Source organism: Temnothorax nylanderi, unplaced genomic scaffold (genome assembly GCF_030848795.1).
Source record: "Temnothorax nylanderi isolate EJ_2023f unplaced genomic scaffold, tnyl_v1.0 TNYL_tig0477_pilon, whole genome shotgun sequence".
NCBI lineage: Eukaryota > Metazoa > Arthropoda > Insecta > Hymenoptera > Formicidae > Temnothorax > Temnothorax nylanderi.
The window spans coordinates 101,684-124,179 of NW_027249539.1; the positions used below are offsets into that span (position 1 = coordinate 101,684).

The 22,496-nt window shown below is 36.2% G+C and overlaps 5 protein-coding genes across 8 annotated transcripts; 1 reads left to right on the forward strand and 4 right to left on the reverse strand.

Moving 5' to 3' along the window:
- Positions 1–155: 155 nt before the first annotated feature.
- On the reverse strand, positions 156–3,071 carry Waw (Translation factor waclaw). 2 transcript variants are annotated; one of them, XM_071722340.1, is made up of 7 exons: positions 2,834–3,071; positions 1,937–2,749; positions 1,584–1,820; positions 1,172–1,437; positions 767–981; positions 455–667; positions 156–361 (listed from the first exon to the last, which is right to left on the reverse strand). In XM_071722340.1, the coding sequence occupies exons 1-7, from the start codon at positions 2,911–2,913 to the stop codon at positions 236–238; spliced, it is 1,950 nt and encodes a 649-aa protein (XP_071578441.1). In that variant the 5' UTR covers positions 2,914–3,071; the 3' UTR covers positions 156–235. The 2 variants fall into 2 exon arrangements, with proteins under 2 accessions (XP_071578441.1, XP_071578442.1); XM_071722341.1 differs by lacking the exon at positions 2,834–3,071 and having other exon boundaries at positions 1,937–2,565; positions 2,634–2,749.
- Positions 3,072–4,023: 952 nt separating this feature from the next.
- On the forward strand, positions 4,024–7,512 carry LOC139783189 (uncharacterized). Of its 3 annotated transcripts, none has more exons than XM_071722325.1 (5): positions 4,024–4,089; positions 4,187–4,829; positions 4,902–5,286; positions 5,376–5,639; positions 5,739–7,512. In XM_071722325.1, exons 2-5 carry the CDS (start codon positions 4,349–4,351, stop codon positions 5,938–5,940), a joined length of 1,332 nt encoding a protein of 443 aa, XP_071578426.1. In that variant the 5' UTR covers positions 4,024–4,089; positions 4,187–4,348; the 3' UTR covers positions 5,941–7,512. The 3 variants fall into 3 exon arrangements, with proteins under 3 accessions (XP_071578426.1, XP_071578428.1, XP_071578427.1); XM_071722327.1 differs by having other exon boundaries at positions 5,720–5,933; XM_071722326.1 differs by having other exon boundaries at positions 4,056–4,089; positions 4,346–4,829.
- On the reverse strand, positions 7,465–11,468 carry LOC139783188 (cytochrome P450 6A1-like). The gene is made up of 6 exons (XM_071722324.1): positions 11,099–11,468; positions 10,209–10,584; positions 8,788–9,316; positions 8,285–8,506; positions 7,875–8,126; positions 7,465–7,772 (listed from the first exon to the last, which is right to left on the reverse strand). Exons 2-6 carry the CDS (start codon positions 10,542–10,544, stop codon positions 7,603–7,605), a joined length of 1,509 nt encoding a protein of 502 aa, XP_071578425.1. The 5' UTR covers positions 10,545–10,584; positions 11,099–11,468; the 3' UTR covers positions 7,465–7,602.
- Positions 11,469–12,749: 1,281 nt separating this feature from the next.
- LOC139783192 (cytochrome P450 6j1-like) lies at positions 12,750–18,709 on the reverse strand. Its single transcript, XM_071722331.1, has 5 exons — positions 15,436–18,709; positions 14,678–15,203; positions 14,193–14,411; positions 13,492–13,743; positions 12,750–13,388 (listed from the first exon to the last, which is right to left on the reverse strand). The coding sequence occupies exons 1-5, from the start codon at positions 15,769–15,771 to the stop codon at positions 13,219–13,221; spliced, it is 1,503 nt and encodes a 500-aa protein (XP_071578432.1). The 5' UTR covers positions 15,772–18,709; the 3' UTR covers positions 12,750–13,218.
- Positions 18,710–18,920: 211 nt separating this feature from the next.
- On the reverse strand, positions 18,921–21,907 carry LOC139783191 (cytochrome P450 6a2-like). The gene is made up of 6 exons (XM_071722330.1): positions 21,821–21,907; positions 21,173–21,548; positions 20,416–20,941; positions 19,927–20,148; positions 19,520–19,771; positions 18,921–19,430 (listed from the first exon to the last, which is right to left on the reverse strand). Exons 2-6 carry the CDS (start codon positions 21,506–21,508, stop codon positions 19,261–19,263), a joined length of 1,506 nt encoding a protein of 501 aa, XP_071578431.1. The 5' UTR covers positions 21,509–21,548; positions 21,821–21,907; the 3' UTR covers positions 18,921–19,260.
- Positions 21,908–22,496: the final 589 nt, after the last annotated feature.

Here is a 22,496-nt window from a genome sequence, read left to right on the forward strand (position 1 = left end):
TTCAGCGACTTCCGGAGAGCGCGAAATTTGAATTAAATTTTCGACTGTTGCGACGAGATTATACCGGGGATAGTTTTGAGAATTTTACAATGGTATTAAAAAACGCACCTTTGAAAAAAAAAACGGCAGATTGTATAAATTAATATTGACAAACATTTCATACAGAACTGTTTCACAGTTCGTTATTATTATTTTGTCGCAATAATAGGTTTATATTAAATACAAAAAAATGCTGTTATCTTTTTAATACATTTATAAAAGTGTCCCGTGGTAGGGAAATCTTTCCTATCATCTTCATTTTCTTCTTCCCCTCCGCTTGCTGCGCCAGCAATTTTTTTCTTCTAGTAACATCACCGCCGTACTGAAGAAGAATTAAGAAGCAACGTTAGCGAAGCGAAACCCTTAAATTAAAAGTCTACCCTTATTGTAAGATACATGGTGTAAATTTACTTACTAATTTTGCTGTCACGTCCTTTTTGTAGGGCTTTAAAGTTTCTCTCGCGATTACTTTAGCCCCCACTGCCGCTTGAATCGCTATCTCGAAAAGCTGCCGAGGAATGGTTTCGTGAAGCTTGACGCATAGCTTCTTGCCTGTCTCGGATGCTTTCGATCTATGTACAATCGTGCATAATTCTTCTACCAATTTTCCATTTAGTAGAACATTCAACTAAAATTTATACATGATTATATACCAAAAACAATCCATCGAGAAATAAAAATTGCATGTAAAAAGCGCACGAAGATAATTTGTCGCAAAAATGATTACCTTCACTATGTCAGCCAGCTCATAATCATAATCCTCATAATCGAAACTAGCATAACCGGAACTTATGCTCTTTAAGCAATCGTGAAAGTCAAGAATCACCTCGTTCAATGGCATCACGTACTGCAACATGAATCTGTCACCGCCAATGGTCTTGGTCAGTTTCTCAACTCCTCGCTTTTCTCGGCAAAGGGACATAATTTCTCTCATGTACGTATCTATACATTTTTAAAAGTATTGATTAATCTGTAGGTGTTAAACAATAAATAATGAAAATAAGAAACAGTAGTCGTGAAATCGCCGATTAAAGCATTTGAAAATGTATTTTTAGTTACCGTCGCCTAATATATTCTTAAATTCTGAATGAATTAAAAACTATACTCTATACTGTAGTCAAATCGCAAATACCTGGCGTAATGATAGTTGCGATAATCATAGGCTCGTAAAATTCGCTAACAATCTGGGGGTCCGGAAAATGCACCGGATTATTAAAGATCACTGTGTCGCCTTGATACTTTGTTATATTTTTGCTGCCCAAGATCTTTGCTTTGTACGTCACCGCGGGTGCCGTAACTATCGGCTGCGCCCCATATTCCTGTTCGAGACGCTGAATAAAGACTTCCATATGTAACAGGCCTAGAAAACCAATTCGCCATCCCCTTCCAAGCGCAGCGCTGCAATTTTTTTTTTTTTTTTTATCATGTTTTATCAACATGTTTGAACATTATTCGTGCAATTCACCATTTACAGACAACATTTAGAAAGCGATTTCACTATGCATTATACGAATCTTACACATGGTCAAGGTAAAGTATTTTACCTGGACTCTAAAGTGGCATTTACAGCGCTGTCGTTTAAGGTAAGCTTGTCGATAGCTGCTTGCAGAGAGACGAATTGCGACTGATCCATCGGATATACACCCGAAAACACCATTGGCTTTGGTGGTTTGAATCCTTCTAAAGGCTCGACGGACTGATTTCGCAGATGTAAAGTGTCGCCGATGTGAGCCTCCTTAGACTTCATATTGCACGAGACAGCGCCTACCTGTCCAGCAAATCTAAATTACATCGAATAAAGATTAAAAAACTCTCATACATATATCTATAAATATTTAATTCATAAAATTAAATTTCTTTCAGTAAAACAAGATTTCAAGAGTTCATACTCACTCACATTGTCTTCACATTTTCTGCATGAGGTCTGAGAAGAAAGATATTTCGCACTTCGTACGATTTCTTCATATGTGCGGAACTAATTTGTTTACCGACTGACAACGCTCCATCCTTGACATAAATTAAAGAGATTGCCCCTTTATGCTTGTCGTACCAACTGTCGAATATCAGTGCTCGGAAGGGCTCATCTCTGGCCACCGTTGGCGGTGGAATTCTCTCGACTACGGCATCCAGAACTCGATCGACACCAGTGCCTAGCTTGGCGGATATTTTAATAACATCCACTTCATCCATGTCGAGCAATATTTGCAACTGTTCCTTGACCTTCTCCGGATTGGCGTTCTTCAGGTCCACTTTATTGATCACCGGTATTATCACAAGATTCCTCTCTCGCGCTAGATAATAATTGGCCACCGTTTGCGCTTGGACACCATCGTTAGCATCGACCAGCAGGACGACTCCTTGACAGGGAGCCAGCGATCGATGGACCTCCGCCGAAAAGTCTACATGGCCCGGTGTGTCGATGAGATTTAGGAGGTACCTCTTGCCTCGATACGAATGAAATAGCGAAGCCGTTTGCGCTTTCACAGTGATACCGCGTTCTCTTTCCACCTGCAGATTATCCAGGACCTGCTTGCCAGAGTTTGCCTTTATAGCCCCCGTTAATTCCAGCAGTCTGTCCGCTAATGTACTTTTACCATGGTCGACGTGCGCGACTATACTGAAGTTACGGATGGCTTCAACCGGAACATTGTACTCCACGTCGGATGTCGCTTCCTTGGAGAAACGCCTGCTCGACGAATACGTCCACTTCCTAAAAGCAGATACAGAGTTAATTGACGCGTTTCACGAGTTTCCTTGGTTTAAAATTAAGTTTTCTTGTTCAATGAACCGTCACCTTTGCGGCTTGAAAAGTTTTGCATTGCGAACGGTACGGATGATCTCGGTGCACAATGAATTCAAGATAGCATTACGCATTTTTTATGCGTGTTATTATCAAGCGAGATAAGCCGACTATACGACAAACTCTTGTCACACTGTATTCCAAACGATTTGTAGCATTTTCTTCTTTGTAAGGAGTTCTCTGAAAAGAAACGAGGTTATACCAATATTACCAATGTAGAATAAGGTTTCTGTTCTTTGTAATTGCAGAACTTCCTGCACTTAAAATGATGATTATATATATATGTTAAATATTATTTGTCAATTTCCGAGTCTCTTAATTTATGTGATTTAAAATTCCGAATTTTGAGTAGAGTAGAAATTTTGAGTAGAGATTTTTTGGAATTTTTTTAATGCAACCTTCTTGCCGGTTATATTCTCCTGATACTTGATCGATTTTTGACTTTCTTGATTTTCGGGATTTGAAATCCCGAATTTTTCGAATTGCAAATCGTCAATTTTTGAAACTTTGAAAAAGATGTATAGAATTTTATATACTGCAAACCTCCTTGCCCCGATTATGTTCTTCTGATATCTTATTTGATTTTCATGATTCGAACTCCCAAATTCTCAGAATTGTAGTAATTTTTGGAACATTGGAAAATACTTGAAATTTTAGATAGTGCAATCTCTCTCATTATTATATGTTCTCTTGATACTTTATTAAAAATTAATTTATATTTTTGCATTAAAATTTTTAAACTTAAAATTTTCAATATTGCATGCCGGATATGTTTTATAATTTTTGTTAGTGTACGTATAAGTGTATGGAAATTGGTGTGGAGGAATATTTACAAAATAAATATTTTTATTAATGCACGTTTTAACTTTATATATTTCAAAAATCCAGAATATTATACATTACCAATTATTATTATTTTGTCTAGTAATAACAATTATATAAAATATTTCAAGATTATATGTACCAATTAATGTTACTGTAACTACAGTTATCATGCAGTCATTAAATACATCGCGATTTATCGGGTAATTTATTAATTTAACAATTTTGAGACGTCTCTTTAGACAACTTTTTAATTAACAATAAAGTACAAATCCAAATAGTTTTTCGAAAACCTCTATCCACCTTTATCCGACGAGTTTCGGAACGCATAAATTCAAAATTTGTTTTCCTTGCACTCCCGAGCACTTTCTGCTCTCGAAACGAGATGGATGCAAGTTAAGTGAGCGAGCGTGACAGCCGGCAAAATTGTAAATATACCTTAGCGTTTGTTTTTACATTTGTTTTCGAATTACACAATCGGTCTGTTTATCTTTTACCATAGCATAATACCTATATATGTTTTAGATAATTTAGATCCACATTCCGCACCGAGATTTGCTGAACATTGCAAAACCGTCGTCGCAATTTTCTTAAAAATCGTGACAAATCTTACAAATCTTTCTTCACGACGATATATACGTGTGCTCGAAGCTTTCTGCTCCAATTTGACGCGCCTGTTTACAGAGAATGAGTACGCGCGACACGGAAATTTGCGGATTTCTTGACGTCAAGTCGACGGGAAGCAAATATGTCACGCAGAAGGTGAGAAAGAGAGCCTTGCCTCTGTCGAAGGTGTGGAAACGATCATGGTGCTCGGTGAGGAAGCTCGGTGAGGGACCCGACCTTGGCCTGCTGGTGCAGTTTGACCAGAAGCTCAGCTGCCGCGGCAGCGCTTTAAAGCAAAACGAGAAGGACAGTTCTGTGACGCTACCATCGAGCGCCGTCGTGCATCGCATTCGCTCCAGAACGAAGCTATTTGCGTTTAGTATATCGTCGGCAGTGGACAGGAAGCCGCTATTGTCGCTGTCCGCCAATTCGGAGACCGAGACGCAACGTTGGATGGCGGATATCAGACACTTATTGAAGCCCAGAAGGCACTGCTGTACGGAGAGGTCATACAATATATCCATAGTTGACAACTCGCATTCAAAGGCGGCAGGTTTAACCGGTTGGTGTAATTGCCATTTGCGCTAGGAGTCTCCCTGTCGACTTTGTCTCTGATTATCAATGTGATTTTCAGGTTTATACGGAGATCTGATTGCCAACGAGATTGGAATTTTCATCAGAAATGTTCACACGGGTGAGATAGCCGAAACTTTTGAATGGAAGGAATTCACTCAGTTCCATTTAATAACAGTGGGCCGTCCAGAAGATGTGAAACGTATTTGTGTAATGCACACCAGCAAGGAGTTTTGCTGCGGCGTCGGGGAACTCCACGTATTCTGTCTTGATGCTAATAAGTTGCTACGAGACTTGGTGACGCAAGGTCGTGGTCCGAGACACCGACAAAGACTTTTACATTCTAATGGTGATCTTGAAACGGTGGCGCATGGTGGAATCGGTAGTCTTCCCTCACAGCTAAAGAATAACGCACCGCTCTGTGTCCTTAATACAGATGCCAATTGGTATGCATCATATGCAGAAAATTAAATAACAGTATTACTTGTGTGATGAGGTACATAATTAAATCTGACAAATATATGTGAAAAAACAGTTTAAGGACATCAATCGGCACTAAAGCTGTGGAAAATATATATCAATCGGAACCCAATTTGACGTACAGTGAAAAACGTCATTCCTACAACAGGGAGTCCAATACCTCAGTTGCCTCTGGAATTTACGAAGAAATTAAAGACGATGTTTGTTCACCTGAGCTGAAAACGTCACTAACGGGTAAAATTCCGTGCGATTTGCAAATGAAACCTCCGGCACTACCACCACGACAGAAGCGGGGACCCGAGCACACGAAGGAAGATAGGTATGATTGCAATTTTATTTAACTTCAAGTTTCTCCCGAGAATGACGCTAAATGTAAGACTAGAGCAATTAAAAAAAAAGACTATCTTTCTTAAAACAGGGTGGATATCGAGCAATATTCTCATTCAGAAATTTCCGACCATTTTAAAGCAAGGCTACAAAATACAGTATGTACGCAAGAAACTACTTTCACAGACCATTCCAGCTATGTTCCGATGTCGCCACAATTGAGAGATCTCAGTATGCCCGAGTCGGATATCTCGGAACATTTAAAAGAAAATGACTACGTGACAATGCGATAACGTTATGTGACATAAATATTTGACGTAAGGATTATAAAAAATCTAGTGAGTAACGGAAAGTATAGATAGGAAATATATGTAAAAAGCCGTCCAAAATATATTACCTTATCTCCTTTTGTATTCTGTACTAATATATGTATATAGGAAATAGTTTGTTAAAAAGCTTAAAAACCTAGATAACACTTGATGACTACTTACATATAAAACTATTATACTCAATATTGTCGAATCGATATATTTTTATATTTGTGTAAAAAAAGGACAAAAGCAGAAAATTACATTATAAAATTTTCATAACAATGACGCGGAATAATAAATTTAATGTTAAACTAGATAACAATTGTACAAGGAAAATGGTTTTTAATCAATGCCTTATAATTAGCGCGCGAGTAAAATACTTCTTCCATATATAAAATTTACTATGAATTATTTTATAAGAGTTTCATAATATAAGAGAACTTGCACGCAAACGTTTGCGAAAGTTTGATATGCGCAAATACGTCTCATATTTATTTTATACATATATTTCATTTTTGATATGCAATAGAATACTTACATAAAACATTCGGTTCAGTGGACTGCTGAATATTTTTCGATTTTCTAGTTCTTATATAATAACACAAATTTCTAGTCTTCTTATATATAATAATGATATTTTATCATGAACATTTTATTCAGACTCTGTATTTCTAATTCTTACATCACAAGCTTATAAATATCAATTAGAATGAAAATGACAATGCGACAAAGTCGAGCGGGCTCACGGACCGAAGTGTGGCGCATTAAGGACTCGAAAATAATTATGGTTAGCTAGGGTTAATTTACGTATGCAAAAGTATCTATAATTTATATTTAAACGATCTAATCACTAACTGATATCGCAATGAGATGTTATTATACTTCATCATCCATCATAATAAATGGCACAACAGCCTAAGTTAGACTTTCGCCTCCCTCAAGAAGAAGAGAGCTACTCAAATCTGACCTTGAACTCTCTTAGACCCGGTTGCATCAACGTCGCAATCTTAGCTTAACTCACTCTTCGTCTCTTTCTAAGGGGGACAGTTAAAAACGCAACCGGGCCTTAGTTTCTTGATGATTTCGTAGTATTATAATTTTCATGGACATAGATTACTAGCTCAACACTGCAGGAGGGTAATAAAAATAAGCTGCGTATATTTATAGTATGCTCTTTATAGCAGATTATATAAATCGATGAAATTTACAATTTAATATTATATATATATATATAATATATATATATATATATTCCAAACGGACTATTAGGGCTGCGGTTCACTTGACGCTACAAATGCTTTGAAGCGTTCTTCTTCTCTTTCTTTCTTCATTAAAAGAAAGGAGAAGAGGAATACTTCGAAGCATTTGTAGCGTCAAGTGGGCCGCAGCCTAGGTTTGCCATTACGTTCTCAAGAAATGACAGTCGAATCCGATATTTTAGGACGGATTTGAATCTTATAGGCACAGAAAGCAGACACACAACTCTCTGCTCTCTGATCGTCACTGTTATTATACAAAATCGATATCAATAAAATTAACAAATATTATATTGCAGTCGGAATAGTAACTCTTATTATACAAATTGATTCCCTCCTCTATTTCTTTTCATGCACGTTCTTTCGGAAAATTAAAGAAGAGCTTAACTTACGCTCGATTGATTTTAATTATTTTTAAGTAAACTCCATTTTTCGGTGTTATTATAAAAAGTTCGCGCAAGACTAAAGGTATTTCCGTTTTCTCGCAAGCCTCGACTTTGTAATTTCGTAGTATTTTTATGAGCCCAAGTTTAGTTTGATAAGTGGCGAAGCGAGAACCTGAAAATAAGAAACAGTAATCAGATCAAGATTCTCGAATGAAATTTTTTCGATTGAAAATGGAGCAAAGAGAAATGAAACACGACATTTATTTCATCGTACCAATACATTTTCTTGGCCCGTCACCGAAAGAAAGGAAAAACATCGGGTGCCTATTTTGCACAGCCTCCTCACTAAATCTTTCCGGATCGAAAACATCTGGTTCAGGATAAACACGCGGATCATGTTGAAGCGCGAAGATGGGAATCCATATCTTTTGCTCCTTCGGTATACTGACTTCGATGTCGCTGAAAGTATAACTCGACGTCGATTTTCTCGGTAAGAACGATGCAGTTGGATATTTTCGTAAAGTTTCTGCAGTAAAAATAATGACAAGTTAATGAAAATGCATTTATACGAGTTAATGAACAAGAAATTAGTTTTATCAGCGATACGATTATATTATAGTCATTATGTTTCTCATACCTTCCTTTGATTCAATCTCTCGAAATACGAATTTTCGGGCAACGTACCTTTGAGTACCTTATTCAAGTACTCCATTTTCTTGATGTCTTCATACGTTAAATTACTATCATGCTTCATGTATTCCTCATCAATTTCTTCACGCAATTTGTCTTGTATTTTCTGATTTAAAGCCAGCTCGTAAAGCGCGCAAGTCATCGCCGTCGATGAGGTCTCGAAACCACCAGCGAAAAACGCGAATGCTTGAGAAGCTATGAAACTGTCAGTAAAATCTGAAATGTGAATTATCTTTTAATTTCCTACATTGAATGTCAAAAATTGCAACTAATTTAACTATATAATTGACATATGATCAATTATATAATTCTCGCTTATACGAAATTCAATTCCTCACTTTATATCATGATTTATAGAATGGAGAACATATGCGCATGCATATTCTTTTTAATTCTTTATTTTATAAATGTTAAATGCGCGAACTCATATTGTTCTGTGTTTAAAAAGTCTTTGTACGAAACAGCAAAGTAATAACAAAAACAGACAAAATATTTACCGATATCGCCCATTTTATCTGAATGTTTCTTTAACTCGCGTAGCGTGTCAATGAAATCCTTTCTAACAATATTATTCTTTTCTCTGTAGTTTATAATGTCCATGACGAGACGCGTGAACAACCTGGTGATCTTCGATTGCGGCAGGATGTAGCCGTAGAGGACATCGAAGAGCCACGGCGAGTATTCCTTGATGCTGAATCGTACGCGATCCCAGAAGGGCGGATTGAACGCATCTCTTCCTATCCTGCGAAATTCGTTGTTCTCGTTTGATAGAGCATTTATCTCGATGCCGAAAACGCAGCTGCCGATGACGTCGGTCGTGTATTTGGCCATCAGCTCACGGCACTCTATGGGCTCGTTCCTGCTCGCTAATTCTTCCGTATAATTCACAAGATGATCGGTACACTCTGATATCAACAAGAACATCTCCTTCAATTTACGAGATGTAAAAATAGGCGACAGTTTCGCTCTTAACGGTCGCCATCTCTTCGGTTCCAGATTGAAAAGATGTTGCGACAGCGGCTCGGCCTGCAATATGACAAAGACGAAATTGTAATCGAGTAAGTTTCTCGATTTTTTAATTAGTGATATAGAAGTCAAATTAAATAGAATTCAAATTTTATCAAGTTGCGATAACTTTCTTTAGAAATACATCTTTAAAACAAGTCTCGCAATTTTCAGTGAGTTACGTCCTCTTTTCTTTTTCTTCTAAGAAGGGCACTAAAAAAGGTTTTTTTTCCTCTCTCTTCTAAAAAGGGCATGTCATCGATACTCGAATCTATCGAAATATTGTTGTCGCTTTTCCGCGATGCCGATTGGTTCTCTCTCTGCGCTTACTTTGTGAGCGGCTGTCATTGCAGAGATCGCGTGTTTTGACCGTTGTGTGGTTAATAGTGTAACAGTAGGCCCTTGCACATTGCCATGCAACAGGCAATATATAAGAACAGGGAATAGAAATCATAATTTTATCGGTATTCGAGGTGGAGCCCGTATTCTAAATAATTACCGAAATCAGAAATCATGTATAAATACAAAATAAACAGTGACACAGGCAATAAACACAGAGTTTTCGTCATGTTGAAAATTCTGTGCCTATTGCCTGTTGCCAAACAATCATAACATTCGAATTTTTTAGATCGTAATTAACGAATTTTTTTATTATTTCCTGTTCCTATTGCCTGTTGCTTTTTTAATCTATTTTTCAACAAAATTACATTCGTGGAGGGGAAGCAAAGGCAACATACTAAAGAAGAAGGAGTTTGCCTGGCATTGTGCAAAGGCCTTAACAGTGAAATATTAAAGCTAAATAGGGCGCGCCTGTGATGCCTATAGTTAATTAAAAAGTATGAAGATATATCGAAATTTTCGCAAAAAGCGCATATCTATAGATTTCGTGTAAAACAGCTTAAGATATTCGTACCTTTTCGTGAACAGTGAAGAGTTCTCTGTCGGCGAACGCGGGGAAGTCTTTGATGAGGATATCCTTAATTAAATCTGGATCCTTTACGATAAGGATGGGTGTCCTCCCATTGAATATCCCAATCAACGGCTCGTCTTTGTAATCGTGGTACAATTTCATTGAATAATCACTCAACGTTACTTTTCCAAGCATAACATCTTTTAAGTTGCCGAATCCCGGTATCGGTCGTGGACCACGGACGCCGCGTGATTTCCAAAAGTCGAAGTTTGACGTTAAGAAATAATACAAAGCGAGAATTACGGCGGCAATACCGCATAGGATTTGGAAGTTTTCCATTATCCCGCAATCGCCGATCGATTATCACGAATGATTCTTACTGAGAGGAAGGAGAAAATAATGTTTTTCATTAAATAAATTTCTTAAAATATTATAAAGTTCGATAAAATTTAAGCGGATTTTCAATAAAATCATCGCCATGTAAAGGTGATGTTACATCTAATATTTCAAGTATAAAAAGTACGTAAGTAAATTTCGGACACTGAAGATATGATGTAATGTAAACAATAGAGAATACGAATAAGAAACATTTGTTTGAAATTTTATTTTTGCAATATCGTTTTTAGCGTTTCTGTTCAAAGCGGACCGAGCGTGAGCGCGATATCGATTTGCGAGCTGAGGTATTACGATCACGAGAGAATAGAGAATAGTGGACATGCTATGTACAAGTATATTTACAGCAATATTTACAAGTTCTACAATTTATTCCGCGAGCAACGGATTTTAACGCGCGATTCCGCGAACGATGGAATTAAAAGCGCACAGCGAAACGTAGCGGATTATAGTTAGCACGAAAAGCGTCGAGATTACGAAAGCTATATATCTTTACTTACTGTCACCGTGAACCACAGATCGGGTGTGAACGCGGGCGCGAGAACCGGGAGTTTTATTCTCGAGCAATTATCTAGAGTTTTCTACCCCCGGTAACGAGCCGCAAATCCATAGGGCCAATCAGCTGTCGACAATCAGCGAGATCAGCGATTTTTGACTTTTAACGGTAACAGTTGATCTCGGGGTCGACAACCGATCCGCAGTTATGATATAGTGACTTCTCGCTTTGTCTCGGGTGTTTACCTCTCGCACAGAGGCCCCGAGACAAAGCGAGAGTCGAACTTAGAAAAACGAGGCGCGGTTTTTCTGCCTCTTGAGCTAGGACGGAAATAGAATCGCGATTCTCGAAACGGAACACAGGGAGCGAAAAAGAACCGATTCTAATTATTCGCGATGCGCCGTGATTCTTATATCGATAACTTGACGGTATTTCGAACAGTTTCAAAGATTACAATTTACGTAAAGTGAGAAAGAACAAGTCAAATATCAATACGCGAAACAATCCTAGATTGTTTTATATTTATTCGGTTAAATCAAGAAACAAATTACTTGCCGATTCGAGGAAAGCGTTATAAGTATTATTGCTATTTTAGTACCAAAAAAACTGTCCGAAAAACGCTACGCTATTGCCTTTTTATTCTATGCTAATATTTGTGCAGTAAATTGTCAATTAAAAAAACTAGATAACACTAGACTACTAGATGCTATCTTGCTTGAAAAACTATTATTTTCAACTTTTTTCTGACAGTCTTTTACACACTCGTGTAAAAAACATGTAGCGAAACGTGACTAGGCAAACATCACTAGGGAAATAATGTATACACTAAAAGAAAGATTTGTTAATCCCAAAAAAATATTTAGTCCGATATGAGCAACTGAACATTTTTTAGTTAGTTTAATTAAACATTAATTGACGAATTAATTAATTCTTGATTAAAAAGTTTTAAAGGTTGACATGAATGCACTATACCTTTTTTAGTGCAACTTAATAATTTGGCAACTTAATAATTGTTGAAACAACTAATGTTCAGTTAACTAACTTCTTATATAATAACACAAATTTCTAGTCTTCTTATAATAAGTTCAGTTTAAACTCAAATAATGTTCTTGACCTGATATTTTATCATGAACATTTTATTCAGACTCTGTATTTCCAATTCTTACATCACAAGCTTATAAATATCAATTAGAATGAAAATGACAATGCGACAAAGTCGAGCGGTCTCACGGACCGAAGTGTGGCGAATTAAGGACTCGAAAATAATTGTGGCTAGCTAGGGTTAATTTACGTACGCAAAAATATCTATAATTTACATTTAAACGATCTAATTACTAACTGATATCGCAACGAGATGTTATTATACATCATCATCCATCATAATAAATGGCACAACAGCCTAAGTTAGACTTTCGCCTCCCTCAAGAAGAAGAGAGCTACTCAAATCCGACTTCGAACTCTCTTAGACCCGGTTGCATCAACGTCGCCTAACTTTAAATCTTAGCTTAACTCACTCTTCGTTTCTTTCTAAGGGGGACAGTTAAAAACGCAACCGGGCCTTAGTTTCTTGATGATTTCGTAGTATTTTAATTTTCATGGACATAGATTACTAGCTCAACACTGCAGAAGGGTAATAAAAATAAGCTGCGTATATTTATAGTATGCTCTTTATAGCAGATTACATAAATCGATGAAATTTACAATTTAATATTATATATATATGTCGGTTCCAAACGGACTATTAGGGCTGCGGTCCACTTGACGCTACAAATGCTTTGAAGCGTTCTTCTTCTCTTTCTTTCTTCATTAAATTGTAGAAATCTACAATTTAATATTATATATATGCCGGTTCCAAACGGACTATTAGGTTTGCCGTTTGCCATTACGTTCTCAAGAAATGACAGTCGAACCCGATATTTTAGGACGGATTTGAATCTAGGCACAGAAAGCAGACACACAACTCTCTGCTCTCTGATCGTCACTGTTATTATACAAAAACGATATCAATAAAATTAACAAATACTATATTGCAGTCGGAATAGTGACTCTTATTATACAAATTGATTCCCTCCTCTATTTCTTTTTATGCACGTTCTTTCAGAAAATTAAAGAAGAGCTTATAACTTACGCTCGATTGATTTTAATTATTTTTAAGTAAACTCCATTTTTCAGTGTTATTATAAGAAGTTCACGCATGACTAAAGGTATTTCCGTTTCCTTGCAAGTCTCGACTTTGTAGTTTCGTAGTATCTTTATAAGCCCAAGTTTAGTTTGATAAGTGGCAAAGCGAGAACCTGAAAATAAAAAAATGGTAATCGGATCAAGATTCTGTCAAATAAAAATTTTTCGGTTGAAAATGGAGCAAAGAAAAATGAAAAACGACTTATTTCATCGTACCAATACAATTCCTTGGCCCGTCGCCGAAAGAAAGGAAGAACATCGGGTGCCTATTTTGCACAGCCTCCTCACTAAATCTTTCCGGATCGAAAACATCTGGTTCTGGATAAACACGCGGATCATGTTGAAGCGCGAAGATGGGAATCCATATCTTTTGCTCCTTCGGTATACTGACTTCGATGTCGCTGAAAGTATAACTCGACGTCGATTTTCTCGGTAAGAACGATGCAGGTGGATATTTTCGTAAAGTTTCTGCGGTAAAAATAATGACAAGTTAATGAAAATGCATTTTTATACGAATTAATGAACAAATTACTTTTAATAATAAGAGAAATAGGACCGTTACGATATACAATCAAATTAGAATCATAAGCCATACGATCCAAGCTAAGATCTTTGACAGCCTTAAATAAGTTTCTGTATATATGTATATATATACATATACATATAATTTTTCGAAATTACTTTTATCAGCGATACGATTAGTCCCGGTCTACAATGGGTGTTTTAAGCCCTAAGCCTTAAGAAATTGTTCAATCACAGTGAATTTGAGGAGAATAATTGACTGTGATTGGTCAATTTCTTAGGGCTTAGTGCTTAAAACACCTATTGTAGACTGGGACTTATATATTATAGTCACTATGTTTCTCATACCTTCCTTTGATTCAATCTTTCGAAACACGAATTTTCGAGCAACGTACCTTTGAATACCTTATTCAAGTACTCCATTTTCTTAATGTCTTCGTACGTTAAATTACCATCGTGCTTCGTGTATTTCTCATCAATTTCTTCACGTAATTTGTCTTGTATTTTCTGATTTAAAGCCAGCTCGTAAAGCGCGCAACTCATCACCATCGATGAGGTCTCGAAACCAACGAAAAACGAAAATGCTTGAGAAGCCATCAAACTGTCAGTAAAATCTGAAATGTGAATTATCTTTTAACTTCCTACATTAAATATAAAAAATTGCAACTAATTTAATTATATAATTGACATATGATCAATTATAGTTCTCGCTTATACGAAATTGAATTCCTCGCTTTACATTGTGATTTATAGTATAGAATGGAGAACATGCGCATGCATATTCTTTATTTTATAATATTCAAATGCGTGAACTCATATCTCTGTCTAAAAATTTTTCGTACGACACAGCAAAGTAATAACAAAAACAGACAATATTTACCGAAATCGCCCACTTTATCTGAATGTTTCTTTAACTCGCGTAGCGTGTCAATGAAATCCTTTCTAACAATATTATTCTTTTCTCTGTAGTTTATAATGTCCACGACGAAACGCGTGGAGAAGTCTGTGATCTCCGTATTCGGCAGGATGTAGCCTAAGACATCGTACAACAACGGTAAATAATTTTTGATTTTGTATCGCAGGAAATCCGACCAGGGTGGACGAAACACGTTTCTTCTTATCCTGCGAAATTCGTTGTTCTCGTTTGATCGAGCATTCATCTCGATGCCGAAGGCGCATCTGCCGATGACGTCAATCGCGTATTTGGCCATCAGATCACGGCACTCTACGGGCTCGTTCCTTCTCGCTAATTCTTCCGTATAATCCATAAGATGGTCGGCGCACTCTGATATCAACGAGAACATCTCCTTCAATTTACGAGATGTAAAGGTAGGCGACAGCTTCGCTCTTAACGGTCGCCATCTCTTCGGTTCTAGATTGAAGAGATTTTGCGACAGCGGCTCGGCCTGCAATATGACAAAGACGAAATTATAATGAAGTAAATTTCTCGATTTTAATTAGTGATAGAAGTCAAATTTTATCAAGTTGCAGTAACTTCTTTTAAAAAGACATTTTTAAAACAAGTCTCGCAATTTTCATTGAGTTTCATTAATTGAAAAGTATGAAGATGTATCGAAATTTTCGCAAAAAGCGCATATGGTTTAGATTTCGTGTAAAACAGCTTTAAGATATTCGCACCTTTTCGTGAACAGTGGAGAGTTCTCTGTCGGCGAACGCGGGGAAGTCTTTGATGAGGATATCCTTAATTAAATCTGGATCCTTTACGATAAGGATGGGTGTCCTCCCATTGAATATCCCAATCAACGGCTCGTCTTTGTAATCGTGGTACAATTTCATTGAATAATCACTCAACATTACTTTTCCAAGCATAACATCTTTTAAGTTGCCGAATCCCGGTATCGGTCGTGGACCATGGACGCCGCGTGATTTCCAAAAGTCGAAGTTTGACGTTAAGAAATAATACACAGCGAGAATTACGGCAGCAATGCCGCATAGGATTTGGAAGTTTTCCATTATCCCGCACTCGCCGATCGATTATAACGAATGATTTTTACTGGGAGGGAGGAGAAAATAATGTTTCATTAAATATAATAGTAAGGCTCACAAGATTACAAATCAATCGAAGAAAAATGGAGCCTTGAGCCGTAACAAGGTGTTGGTGTTCGTGTATTCTATACTTAAATTATAATGTAGGGGAGACCGGGGCTAAACAGTCCGTTTTTTTTCGGTGCCGATTTTTAACAACAAAATAAATAATTGTAGTTAAATATGGTATACCACTGTAAAGAGTGAACCTTTAGCTACAAAATTTATATAGGAAATTTTTGTCTACGTCGCTTTGTTTAATCGGTATAGAGCAAAAACGTCAACGGTGGAAAAATTGAAATCTCAAAAATGCCGGGGTATAACAGTCTGCACTGCATTTTCAATACATATACGTACATCTAATCTTAAAAAATAATAGGATACATTTTAATAATTGTTTTTTAAGAGAAAAATATAAAAATTTATATAAAATTTTTATGCGAAACATTATTAAAAAATAGTTACGAGGGTTCCTCTTTCCGCAGAAGTCACTCGCCCGACTTGTTTCACTCCTCGACGTCCGATGACTTTATTCGGTGTCTGAACGGTTGTAATTCCCGTCTCATCCATATTTCATATGCAGTGAGCCCGAAATTCCCTTGGAAATGCACCCGGACTGCTTACTGACCGATTAGCCCCAAACACAAGTTTCAGGTTTGATCGCCCACGAAATATTAGACATCAACGATAATGAAAAAACTACACTGGATTCGTGTTCAGCATGCATTACTCTTTATAATCACGTACCTCGAGATTTGGGGAGCAAATATTATTGCAGATATTACAAAGTTTCCACGCGCAGAAAATGTAACTTTCACCTTCCGAAAACACGTTTGCCCTCGTAAAAATCATAACACGGCAGGTAACTTGCCGAAACTCCGTTGGTCACATGGGTACTATAAGCAGCGTTTACAATGTTAATAGCGAGTTCGCACAATATACAGGTTCCGAGATATTTGATTAGACGTATTTACCCCGTAGACGTTTTAGCCCCGGTCTCCCCTACATACTGTACATATACATATACATATATTCCAACTTAATAGACTGCGCGCCGCAAATTTGTCGGACTTGAAACACAGCTATCTTGGAACATTAATACCCTTCCCTCCCCGGAATTAAATCGACACGAATTAAATTTCCTAAAATATTATGAAGTTTGATAAAATTTAATCGGATTTTTAATAAAATCATCGCCATATAACGGTGGTGTTACATCTAAATTCTAATATTTCAAATATAAAAAGCACGTGTAAATTTCGGACACTGAAGATATGATGTAATGTAAACGCAATAGAGAATACGAATAAGAAATATTTGTTTAAAGTTTTATTTTTGCAATATCATTTTTAGCGTTTCAAAGATTACAATTTACGTAAAGTGAGAAAGAACAAGACAAATATCAATACGCAAAACAATCCTAGATTGTTTTATATCCACGCGGTTAAATCAAGAAACAAATTACCTTCAGATTCGAGGAAAGAGTTATATATAATATTGCTGTTTTAGCAACGAAAAAACTGCTCGAAATACGCTACGCTATTGCCTTTTTATTCTATGCTAACATTTGTGCAGTAAATTGTCAATTAAAAAACCTAGATAACACTAAACTACTAGATGCTATCTTGCTTGAAAAACTATTGTTTTCAACATGTTGCTGATAAACTTTTACGCACTCGTGTGTTAAGTACGTCCTGTGGACTTCGCGATTTCCTTCTTTCATAAAAACCTTTCGTAAGATGTTTTTCCAACAGAATTATTTTTGGGATGACGACCTAAGTAGCAAAGTGACGTCAGAAGACGACATAATGACGTCTGTTTTTAGTCATTTTTGGTCTATGACGTCGGCGGCTAATAATGGACGTTTATAAGACGTCGTTTCTTAGACCATCTAAAGACGTCATTTTGAAGACATCTTAAAGTCGTCCAAATAAGGTTTTTTTGTAACATAACTATTTTTACTTCTTAATGTTGTATAATAAAGTAATAATAAAATAAAAACCACAAAATTAACTACAATATGTTTGTTTCGCAACTTTATGATTGAAGCGGTGAATTTATGATATAAGTGGATGTAGTTGCGTGTGATTATAGTTTTATGATAACTACTATTTCATGCAGTGTTATAGCTATCGAGAAGATATCATTACAAGATTTTTGAACACTTTAAAGATGTACCTGTTATAGACAAATACAGTCAATAAGGAAGCGTCAGGATCAGAAGATTGTCGCTGTCCACTGGATCATCGAAGTCACGGGCGCGGTACTGTACTAGGATGGGTGGTCGCCTTGAGAGAACGGCTATTATATAGGCACACGATATGTAAAGAAACAGTTTAAAAAGCGTTTTTTTCCTAGATAAAGAGAAAGAATGTTCTTTTTATAAACGTTTATCAAGTGGACATTTTAATATTTTAATGTCATAAAGAACATTTCTAGAAACCGGTATGTCGTACATTGGACGTCAAAAAATGACGGCTCATGGGAGTGACATATCGATGTCATTTTCGGGTCTCGTGAGACCTATTTAGGACGTCTAATTGGTCATTTTATGACCAAAATTTACCGTCATTTTGCTACTTGGGAACTATTTTTACTTCTTAATACCCAAGGAGCGCCAATGCGCGTATAATGCGCTTTGAATGTACATTAAACTTTGCATTAAATGCGGATATTTGTCCCGCATTATATGCGCATTTAATGCATATTATGGAAGCGCATACCAAAAAGTGCACCTACGCTCATTGATCGAGGAGCCCAATCGAACAGCTAGTGAACTCTGTACTATATAGGAATTTTTCTTCGTGCCTAGCTTTTAAGCATTGCTGTGAGCACATTCCAGTACAGCTATCACAGAAGAAAAGAACATTCTTATTTAGAGAATATTTTTATTTTTGACATGATAAATGTCATTTATTTAAAATTCCATTTATTTAAAATTTAATTTATTTAAAATTTAAAAACTTAAATAAAATGTTCCATAATGAGTCAGAAGCTACTCATTTAAATATTTTATAAAACCTGTCATTTTGAAATTGAATGCTCAATGCAGTTAAAAAAGCGTTTTTTTCCCTAGATAAAGAAAAAGAACGTTTTTTAATAAACGTTTATCAAGTGGACATTTTAACATTTTAATTTCATAAAAAACATTTCTAGAAACCGGTATGTCGTACATTGGACCTATTTTTGGCGTCAATATGATGATTGATGGCTGATTTGCTTACTGTTTTATTTTATGTGCCATGGCCCTAACTCTCTGCGCCACCATCACCACTGTTATTATACAATGATATCAATTTAGTTAATAAATATTATATTGCGGTCGGAACAGTGACTCTTATTATAACATTTGTCAGAGATTCTCTTTTCTATTTCTTTTCATGCACGTTTTTTAGGAAAATTAAAGAACAGCTTAACTTACGCTCGATTGAGTTTAATTATTTTTAAGTAAACTCCGTTTTTCGGTGATAATATAAATATTTCATTTAGAACGTAAGGTATTTCCGTTTTCTCGCAAGCCTCGACTTTGTAATTTTGTAGTATTTTTATGAGCCCAAGTTTAGTTTGATAAATAGCAAAGCGAGAACCTGAAAATAAGAAACAGTAATCAGATTCTCGAATAAAAATTTTTCGGTTGAACAACAAAAAAAGAAAGGTGACACTTATTTCATCGTACCAATACAATTCCTTGGCCCGTCGCCGAAAGGTATATAAGCCATCGGGTGTCTACTTTGCACAGCTTTTTCACTAAATCTTTCTGGATCGAAAACATCTGGCTCTGGATAAACACACGGATCACGTTGAAGCGCGAAAAGGGGAATCCATATCTTTTGCTCCTTCGGTATACTGACTTTGATGTCGTTGAAAGTATAACTCGACGTCGATTTTCTCGTTAAGAACGATAAAGGTGGGTATTTTCGTAAAGTTTCTGCCGTAAAAATAATGACAAGTTAATGAAAATGCATTTATACGAATTAATGAACAAATTACATTTATCAGCGATACGATTATATTATAGTCATTATGTTTCTCATATTTTCCTTTTATTCAATTTCTCGAAACACGAATTTTCGGGCAACGTACCTTTGAATACCTTATTCAAGTACTCCATTTTCTTAATGTTTTCGTACGTTAAATTACCACCGTGTTTCGTGTATTCCTCATCAATTTCTTCACGCAATCTGTCCTGTAGTTTCTGATTTAAAGCTAGCTCGTAAAGCGCGTTAGTCATAGCCGTCGATGAGGTTTCAAAACCAGCAGCGAAAAACACGAATGCTTGAGAAGCTATCAAACTGTCGGTGAAATCTGAGATACGAGTTATCTTCTATTTATTACAAATAATGTAATTTTCCATCGGAAAATGCGATTAATTTAATGATTTAATAATTGACATATGACTAAATACAGTTGTTGTTTACATGAGATTTAACTCCTCGCTTTATATCGAGATTTATAGAATGGAGAACATGTATTTTAAATGCGCGGACTCATATATATAGTTATCCGTCTAAAAATTCTTCGTACGACACAGCAAAGTTGCAAAGTATAACAACGACAGCAGACAATACTTACCGAAATCTCCCACTTTATCAGAATGTTTCTTTAACTCGCGTAGCGTGTCAATGAAATCCTTCTTAACAACATTATTCCTTTCTCTGTAGTTCATATTGTCGACGACGAGACGCTTGAAGAAGTCTGTGACCTCCATATCCGGCAAGATGTAGCCGAGGCCATCGTACAACAACGGTAAATAATCTTTGATTTTGAATCGCAGGAAATCCACCCAGGATGGACGAAAGACGTTTCTTCCTATTCTGCGAAAATCGCTGTCGTCGTTCGACAGGGCATTTATCTCGATGCCGAAGGCGCAGCTGCCGATGACGTCGGTCGTGTATTTGGCCATCAGCTCGTAGCACTCTATGGGCTCGTTTTTACTCGCCAATTTTTCCATATAATCCACAAGATGGTCGGCGCACTCTGATATCAACGAGAACATCTCCTTCAATTTACGAGATGTAAAGGTAGGCGACAGCTTCGCTCTTAACGGTCGCCATCTCTTCGGTTCCAGATTGAAAAGATGTTGCGACAGCGGCTCGGTCTGCAATATGACAAAGACGAAATTGTAATTGAGTAAATTTCCCGATTTTTTAATTAGTGCGAAATCAAATTCTATCAATTTACAGAAACTTTTTTTTAGAGAAATAGCTTTAAAACAAGTCTAGTAATTTTTAATGAGTTTTATCAATTAAAAAGTATGAAGATCGATGTCGAAATTTTCGCAAAAAACGCATATTTAGATTTCGTATAAAACAGCTTAAAATATTCACACCTTTTCGTGAATAGTGAATTCTGCTCTGTTGGCGAACGCGGGGAAATCTTTGATGAGGATATCCTTAATTAAATCTGGATCCCTTACGATAAGGATGGGTGTCCTCTCCTTGAATATCCCAATCAATGACTCGTCTTTGTAATCATTGTACAATTTCATTAAATAACCATTCAAGGTTACTTTTCCAAGCATGACATCTTTAAAATTTCCGAATAGTGGTATAGGTCGTGGACCACGGACGCCGCGTGATTTCCAAAAGTCGAAGTTCGACGTTAAGAAATAATACAAAGCGAGAATTACGGCGGCAATACCGCATAGGATTTGGAAGTTTTCCATTGTCCCGCAATCGTCGATCGATTATAACGAATGATCCTTGCTGAGAGGGAGGAGAAAATAATGTTTCATTAACTAAATTTCTTAAAATATTATAAATTTCGATAAAATTCAAGCGGTTTTTCAATAAAATCAACGCCCATGTAAAGGCGATGTTACTGATCTAATATTTCAAATGTAAAAAGCACGAGTAAATTTCGGACTGAAGATATGATATTGTAAAGTAAACAATAGAGAATACGAATAGAAACATTTGTCTGAAGTTTTATTTTTGCGATTTATATCGTTTTTAGTGTTTCAAAGATTGCAACTTACGTAAAGTGAGAAGGAACAATCCACACAAATATCAATACGCAGAACAATCCTAGATTGTTTTATATCGAGGTTGAATCAAAAGACAAATTATTTTCAGATTCGAGGAAAGAGTTATAAAGATCATTGCTATTTTAGCGAAAAAACTGCCCGAAATAAGCTACGCTATCGACTTTTATATTCTATGCTAATATTTGTGTAGCTAATATTTGTGTAGCAAATAGCTCTAATTAATATTTAAAAAAAAACTGTATAATACCCAATATTATCTTGCTTAAAGAACTATTATTTTCCATATGGTGCTGATAAACTTTTACACTCCTATAAAAACGTATAGCAAAACGTATGACTAGGCAAATAATATATTCATATATGTATACGCAAATAATGTATACATATACAAGATGTTTAAAAAAGTGTCCCATATTTTGAGAGCAGGTAGTACTCGTCAAAATAAGAAGAAAATGTCCAGTAAACATGGGTCCTAAATCAAATACCTGTTGAGACATGGACCAATCTTTATTGTATACTATAATAATATAGGAGGTGTTCTATGTGGTTTCCATTCATTGTCATACACATTTTAAATAAAAAAATACACATTCCTTCAATGTTTGTACGTCATCGATTGGGTGTTGAATACACTAAAGTCTTTAAATGATAAGCATTGCCCTCTTTT

Coding starts and splice junctions, on each gene's coding strand:
- Waw (XM_071722340.1), bottom strand. CDS start 2,913: ATGCGTAATGCTATCTTGAATTCATTGTGCACCGAGATCATCCGTACC. Junction 2,750..2,833: donor AAACTTTTCAAGCCGCAAAG/GTGACGGTTCAT, acceptor ATCTGCTTTTAG/GAAGTGGACGTATTCGTCGA. Junction 1,821..1,936: donor GCAGAAAATGTGAAGACAAT/GTGAGTGAGTAT, acceptor GATGTAATTTAG/ATTTGCTGGACAGGTAGGCG.
- LOC139783189 (XM_071722325.1), top strand. CDS start 4,349: ATGAGTACGCGCGACACGGAAATTTGCGGATTTCTTGACGTCAAGTCG. Junction 4,830..4,901: donor AAAGGCGGCAGGTTTAACCG/GTTGGTGTAATT, acceptor TGTGATTTTCAG/GTTTATACGGAGATCTGATT. Junction 5,640..5,738: donor GAGCACACGAAGGAAGATAG/GTATGATTGCAA, acceptor TTCTTAAAACAG/GGTGGATATCGAGCAATATT.
- LOC139783188 (XM_071722324.1), bottom strand. CDS start 10,544: ATGGAAAACTTCCAAATCCTATGCGGTATTGCCGCCGTAATTCTCGCT. Junction 8,507..8,787: donor AGATAAAATGGGCGATATCG/GTAAATATTTTG, acceptor TTCACATTTCAG/ATTTTACTGACAGTTTCATA. Junction 7,773..7,874: donor CGGGCCAAGAAAATGTATTG/GTACGATGAAAT, acceptor TCTTATTTTCAG/GTTCTCGCTTCGCCACTTAT.
- LOC139783192 (XM_071722331.1), bottom strand. CDS start 15,771: ATGGAAAACTTCCAAATCCTATGCGGCATTGCTGCCGTAATTCTCGCT. Junction 15,204..15,435: donor TCTCCACTGTTCACGAAAAG/GTGCGAATATCT, acceptor GTCATATTGCAG/GCCGAGCCGCTGTCGCAAAA. Junction 13,389..13,491: donor CGGGCCAAGGAATTGTATTG/GTACGATGAAAT, acceptor TTTTATTTTCAG/GTTCTCGCTTTGCCACTTAT.
- LOC139783191 (XM_071722330.1), bottom strand. CDS start 21,508: ATGGAAAACTTCCAAATCCTATGCGGTATTGCCGCCGTAATTCTCGCT. Junction 20,942..21,172: donor AATTCACTATTCACGAAAAG/GTGTGAATATTT, acceptor GTCATATTGCAG/ACCGAGCCGCTGTCGCAACA. Junction 19,772..19,926: donor CTTGAATAAGGTATTCAAAG/GTACGTTGCCCG, acceptor TTTTTACGGCAG/AAACTTTACGAAAATACCCA.